This window comes from Lynx canadensis, chromosome E2 (assembly GCF_007474595.2).
Source record: "Lynx canadensis isolate LIC74 chromosome E2, mLynCan4.pri.v2, whole genome shotgun sequence".
NCBI classification, from domain to species: Eukaryota; Metazoa; Chordata; class Mammalia; order Carnivora; family Felidae; genus Lynx; species Lynx canadensis.
In genome coordinates, this window is record NC_044317.1 from 6,479,547 (window position 1) to 6,486,550 (window position 7,004).

A 7,004-nucleotide genomic window follows, 5' to 3' on the forward strand; every position below is an offset into this window, starting at 1 on the left:
TAGAAGAAGCAAGGATATGTGGATCCTCAGTTTTGAATGTTTGAGTGCTTACATAAGGGATTGTTGCACAATGAACATGTAAAGCGAGGGGACTCAGGATAAGCCCAGTAGACTTGGGTCAGCCCCACATTGATTGGTAAATTATTTTATGCGGTTTTCGTCAGGCATAGCTTAGTCACGATTCGATCTAACTTGCTTTTCCTCGTTTCAGCCTAGGCTGTGCTCTGAACCAGAAAGGATTCCACGTGATTCTCTTTGACATCAAAAGCCCTGCTCATCCCTTGCCAGAGGGAGTCAAGTTTATACACGGAGACATTCGCCACCTCTGTGATGTGGAGAAAGCCTTCCAGGATGTGGACATTGCATGTGTGTTCCATATCGCCTCTTACGGCATGTCGGGGCGGGAGCAGCTGAATCGAAGCCTGATTGAAGAAGTCAACGTCGGGGGCACAGACCACATCCTCCAGGTTTGCAGGAGGAGAGGGGTGCCAAGGTTAGTTTACACTAGCACTTTCAATGTCATCTTTGGAGGTCAAGTTATCAGAAATGGAGATGAATCTCTGCCTTACCTACCTCTTCACCTCCATCCTGATCACTACTCTCGGACCAAATCTATTGCAGAAAAGAAAGTGCTGGAGGCCAATGGTGCTACCCTGGTAAGAAGTGATGGTGTCTTGAGAACCTGTGCTCTGAGGCCGGCTGGCATCTACGGGCCTGGAGAACAAAGGCACCTACCCAGGATAGTGAGCTACATTGAGAGGGGTCTCTTCAAGTTTGTGTATGGGGATCCTGGGAGCCTGGTTGAATTTGTCCACGTGGATAACTTGGTCCAGGCTCACATTCTGGCCTCAGAGGCCCTGACAGCTGCCAAGGGCCACGTGGCCTCTGGGCAGCCCTACTTCATTTCGGACGGCAGACCCGTGAACAACTTTGAGTTCCTCCGGCCTCTGGTTGAGGGCCTGGGCTACAGGTTCCCATCCATCCGCCTGCCCTTGACCCTCATCTACTGTTTTGCTTTCCTGACAGAAATGGCTCACTTCCTTTTTGGTCGGGTCTACAACTTCCAGCCCTTCCTCACCCGCACAGAAGTTTACAAAACTGGCGTCACACATTACTTTAGTCTAGAGAAGGCCAAGAAGGAGCTGGGTTATGAGGCTCAGCCATTTGACCTCCAGGAAGTAGTCGACTGGTTTAAGGCACATGGCCACGGCAGAAGTCCTGGGGGTCATGCCTCCGGGTGTCTTGTTTGGGATGGGCTGACGGTCTTCCTCTTGGTCATAGTGGTTCTCATATGGCTGCCTTCTCCTGTGGCTCGATCACTCTGAAGGAGCTAGAAACACGGATCGGAGCACACTTGTTGAGATGGTTTTCAAGAAACACAGTATTAAACAATGTATCTATCTCTAAATAAATCTACATCAATATCTAGGTAGATAGATACAAATGGATACCTGGTAGCAAATCTTGGCTCCTCAAATTGCTACTTAATAGATTCTTGGAAGGGCACTTGGGTGACTTAGTCGACTCTTGATCTTGGCTCAGGTCGTGATCTCACGGTTTGTGAGCTCGAGTGGCAGGGAGACTGCTTGGGATTCTCTTTCTCCTTCTCTCTTCCCACACCCCACCTCAAAATGAATCAATAACTTAAAAAAAAAAAAAAAAAGAAAAGAAATAAAAGAACAGATTCTTGGATGAAGTCTTCATTTCTTACCTTCTTGGACCAAACAAACCATGATAGGAGAAAAAAAGAAGCAAAGATCAGTTTGAGATGCGGTTTCGTGTGTCTTCCTCCTTTTGATGGGTACAATAGAAGTCATTTTGGAGCCACAGAGCGAGATGAGGAAAATTGGAAATGTCTTGAGTTTCTCAGAAGTCAAAAATGTACTTACTTCTGTCCTCTACTATCTCTGTCCAGTTACAGTAGACTAAAACATGCACTGATACAGCAGTGGCAAAACACTAACAGGCTTGAAACTGTGTGAAAACCACCAAATTGGGTCAGATCCCTACAGACCAACCCTCTGAGGAGGTGGAAGCTTTTGAGAGACATTATATGAGCCATTCATTCCTGTAGTTTTTAGGAATTACTCTTTGCCCTTTATGATATAAGGGCGTTACACCTGTGTGATCACATGGTAAGGTTTGATTTTTAAACAAATAGAACTGTGTCTTACCTCATAGGATTCTTTTGAGGATTAAATTAGACAAGACGTATCAAGTGCCACTCAACACAGACAAGTCATTATTTTAATTAATATCGTTGCCATACATTCCTGATACAAACCCTTATGAGGGTTTTCTTCCTCAGGGGAGTTCTGTTCAGAGGTGTTAGTGTTCTGTTAGTGCTATCGCTCTAACCTTTCTGGAATGTCTTTGGGGTAAGCCCCTCAGAGTCTGTAACCAGCACGTTTGCATATGCTCAGTGTTTGTAAAGTTTTGGTCTCTGAGCATAGAGTAACATTTAGGAAACGGATAAAAATCCGATTAAGGAAGATGGTCAAGGGAATGATGCTATTTGTAATTTAAAAGTGAAACATAACTCTGAACTAATAGACTGCTTTTCTTCCGGGAAGAGGTTTTGTTCTCTGAAGGCAGCTTCCAATGAGGAATGTTTTGAAGGGTGTCATTACCGTCCAGCCACTCCTGAGGACTGCTGTGTAAGACATTCAGTTTGTACAGTTGCATAGGAACCAATGTGGAAAGAAGACAGAGGATCTTCACCCCTTCCACAATTCCAGTTTCAGAAAAGCCAGTATTAAAGCATAAGGCAGATAGATTGCTGCGGAAGGTGGCGTTCGAGCTGTTTTGAGATTATTTGTAGAAAGAAGGTGCCAGGTGAATAGTCCGTGGTTAATGCTCCCTGGATCTTTTGGAGAAAAGCACTCAACCTGATACCAGGAGACCTGCAACCATGAATGGTTTGTGTGGCCTTAACCAAGCGATTGAAGCCTGTTTCCTCATTTGGGAATGACCCGTATCTGCCTTTTCTACAAAGCCACCCACCCACCCTCCTCACACGGGTGGTTGTGAGCTTAAATAAGATGTCGTGAAAGTACTTTCAAAGATAAATTAAAACATAAATTTGAGGTGGTGGTGAGCATTTTTGGTAAAAGGTTTTCAGAGTCTTTTTCTATCTTGAGAAGCTTTTGCTTTAGCCTGGAGTTCGCTTGTATGAGCACCTAGGCAAGTCCAGCAGTCCAGGTGCTGCACGGCGGGCTCCCCTGTTCACGTACAGCCCACTAATGGCATGACGTGTCCGCACGAGAAGGCCACTGAAAGAGTGGATAAGTTCAGCAAGACATCTATGCAGTGTCCTTGAGAGGCATCGCAGACTTGCAGAACATGTTTTCAACAAGGTCCTGGAGAACAATGATAGATACTTCTTAGTTTTCTCGCACCAAGTAGACTGAGTGTAGTGGGGGTTTTCCTGTTTTCCACACGAAACTAAGGATGGCTATTCGGGCCTTGTTGTCATCCAGGGAAGAGACATTCGGCTGTCCCTCACCACTTACACCCATGTCCACTGTCCCCTTGAGACAAGAGTTCATCTACCGTTCATGAGCTCACTCTTGGTTTTTCTCCTTGTATTAATGATCTGTTGCATTACCCTAAGACATGCTACGAATTACACTAAGGTGTATCATGTTAACACAGTACCCCCAAGACATATCTTAAAACAACAAACATCACCTCCTGGCTTTTACGGGTCAGGTATTTTGGTGCGGCTTAACTGCGTCGGTTTCCTTGGAGTCCCTCATGAGGGTCATCCCATGGTATCTGGCACGACAGTCCTCTGGAAGCCTGACGGAAGCTGGAGGGCCCACCCAGGATGGCTCACCCACACGACCATTGGCAGGAGGCTCAATGCCTCACCATGCGGGCACCTCCGTAGGCTTGCTTGAATGTCTTCACGACATGGTGGCTGGTTTTCCCCAGAGCAGGTGATCCAGGAGAGCAGGGTGGAAGCTGCAATGGCCTTTACGGCTTATCCTCAAACACCACACCCTGGCACTCCACAGTATACTGGTTACACAGGTCAGTCTAATTCAGTGTGGGGAGGAAGGAAGTACCCAAAGGTGTGGATACCAGAAGGTGGGGAATGCTGGGGGCCATCTTGGAGGCTGGGCTCTTGGTTCCATCCTCTGAGTCATTTTTCCTTTCAGTGAAAGGTAGCCCGTGTAGATAGACAGTTAACATGTTCTCAGCCCGTTACCACCCAGTAGAATTTGGGGGATATAAAGCCCTCTTTACATTTTGTAGTGTATCTCTTTCAGTGCAAGCTGATAATGTTAATGCAAATATAATTATTTTTGAACTCTGTGTGTCTCCTCTGAGTCTTACTCCAGTTCACTCCATTAGGCAAAAGCCACACCCACATATTTCTTGGAGATAAGTCCTTCTTTGCCTTGGGCTGCTGCTCAGACTGCTGAGGGACAATAACTCTTATTATTTGAACAACTTTTTTAGGGACTACCTTAGGTCTCTCTCAAGTCTTAAAAGGTTTTGTAGCCACAACCTCAGTCGTGCACGGTCATTTCCACGATACTGCATTGGCTACCCAGGTTAGCGCTATCCCATGTGGGAGGCTACACAGCACATAAAGACCAAGGGGTGGGGAATCACTGGGGTCCATGTTGGAGCCTGCTACCACACTCCTATATGTCTCATTGGTTTCCTTTATCCTCTCCTCCACACTGGTTGTAAGTGGAATATTTCTTCAGTGCTCAGTCCTAGACCCTCTTCTAATACCATACTTTCTCTCCCTAAGTGATCTTGTCCAAGCCCCTGGCTTTCATTTCCATCTCTGTGCCAAACAGAGACCACTAAATAGAGTTCCAGCCCAGACCATTCTGAGCTCCAGACCCATCTATCCAAGTACCTCTGCTTCTCTGCCTGGATACATCACACACACTCTCAGTGCGCATATCCAAGATGAATTCACAATCCCTCCAAATTCTTCCAGGGTTTCTTTCTCAGTAAATGTTACCAAGACCCATTGAGTTTCTTATGCCAGAAATCTGGGATACTCTTTGATCCCTGCCTCCCCTTAACTTGACACACCTGACCCACCTTGAAGCCCATCGATTTTAACTTCTACTCATGCCTCAAAGTTGTGCAGTGAACAGGTGTTACCTTTCTGCCCTGGGTTCCAATAATATCCCCTTTTCTCTTCCACTACGTCCCCTTCTGCCTCCCTTCGATCCATTCTCCACAAGTGGACTGATCCTATAAAGATGTAAATCTATGTCAGGGCACCTGGGTGGCTCAGTCGGCGAAACGTCCAACTCTTGATCTTGGCTCAGGTCATGATCTCACAGATTGTGGGCTTGAGCCCTACATCGGGCCCTGCACTGACAGTGTAGAGCCTGCTTGGGATTCTCTCTCTCCCTCTCTGCCCCTCCCTTGCTCTCTCCCTCTCTCAAAATAAATAAACTAAACTAAAAAAAAAAAAAAAAAGATGTAAATCTATTCACGTCCCTGCTCAAAACTCTCCTTAGGTTTAGGCTGAAAATCCTTAGTGTGAGCCCAAGGCTTTGCCTGCTCCGGCCCCTGCTTACAGTAGCTTCAAGGTCATCTCCCAGCATACTCCCTTCTCTGCCCAAGCTGTACCAGCTTCTTGCCTGTTCCGGGGTTTCAAGCTTCTCACACCCCTCCCCCACTGTGGGTGTACTGTTTATTTCATGTCTCAGCTTCAGGTCTCTTCTTCCGGTGGCCTCCTTCCGTGATCCCAACAGGTGAGATGTGGTCTTCCTGCTACAAACTCTTAGAGCACTTGCCTGTCTTTCACAGCCTTTATCACAACTGTAATAGCTGTTGCAATTCTGTCTTGCGCCTGGAAACTCCGTGAGGGCAGGAACTTTGTCTTACTGCCGTGTCCCTCACGCCTTGCACGAAACAGGAGTTCAAGAAATATTTGTGAATGAGCGCTGTTTTTCCCTCTAAGAGTGAACACTCCTTTCTGGCGCGTACATTAGTGTTTCTGATCTGTCGACCTAGTAAGTAACAAGGCCAGGCCGCCTGTGGGCAGAGCGGAAAGTCATTTGTGTTCCTCTCACGTCTCAGCTGAAAACTGACCACTTTAAAGAACTCGGGCCTGTTTTCTGAAAGGCAGCTTTCGTCCTTTCTAAGGTCAGGGGACACCGCAGTCAAGGAATTCCGTTAGTTCATGGTTCCCAGCTGCCCTCACCTTCCTCAGCTGTGGATCGAATCCCCAAACCCGCATCAACTCCAGAGCAGTGTTTCTCCTTGTGCACACAGGTCTGCTTCTAGACACCGGGGCATTCGCCACCCCACTGGGGTGGGCCACCCTAAGCGCTGCTTCCCAGGGCTAGGTGGGCGGTTATCTGAGAGCCTGTTTTGGGGGGGGGGGGGTCACACCATGTGACACAGAGCACCACAGTGGAAACCAAAGGTAATGCAAAACTGCCTACATCTGCAAAAAAGGAAGAAGAGCCTGTTGAAATACTTGCTTTCATAGGTGCTGTTCTAATCATGGATGTCAGAGGGTGCCATGTTATGAATAGCACGGTCCTGAGGGCCAGATGACTAATGCTGGCACCAGATGACCCAGGCTATTGTATTTCTTGAGTCTACAGAGGAGGCCTAGGGGTTTACTTTCCTAAGTCACCTCACACAGTGACTATAAGAAAGCCAGTACTGTTCTGCTGTCGATTGATTTACCGACAATTGTTGGGGCACCTCCTACCTTGTATCGCTTTCCAAATCCCCTAGCCTGACAAGCCGGCGTAATTCTACTTCTGGCTCCCACCCAATTGTGCACTCTGGGGTTAATGGTCCCCGTGTGAGCCGGCCTCGGCAGCCGGCACCAAGCACTTCGTGTCTTATTAAAATTGTTCCCGTTTGGGGCCCTGATTGGCTCGGTCGGTTAAGCATCCAACTTCGGCTCAGGTCATGATCTCACAGTTCGTGAGTTCGAGCCCTGTGTTGGCCTCTGTGCTGACAGCTCGGAGCTTGGAGCCTGCTTTGGGTTCTGTGTCTCCCTC

The 7,004-nt window shown here is 47.5% G+C and overlaps 1 protein-coding gene across 2 annotated transcripts in view; it reads left to right on the forward strand.

The window, feature by feature from the left end:
- The window catches only part of SDR42E1 (short chain dehydrogenase/reductase family 42E, member 1), a 27,980-nt gene extending 23,662 nt beyond the window's left edge, over positions 1 to 4,318 (forward strand). The window contains exon 3 of one of the 2 annotated variants that reach the window (XM_030297204.1): positions 212 to 1,573. In XM_030297204.1, coding sequence (XP_030153064.1) covers positions 212 to 1,325 — 1,114 coding nt within the window. In that variant the 3' untranslated portion in view covers positions 1,326 to 1,573. Of the gene's footprint in view, positions 1 to 211 lie in introns of both variants that reach the window. The other variant, XM_030297202.2, reaches the window with a different exon arrangement.
- Positions 4,319 to 7,004: the final 2,686 nt, after the last annotated feature.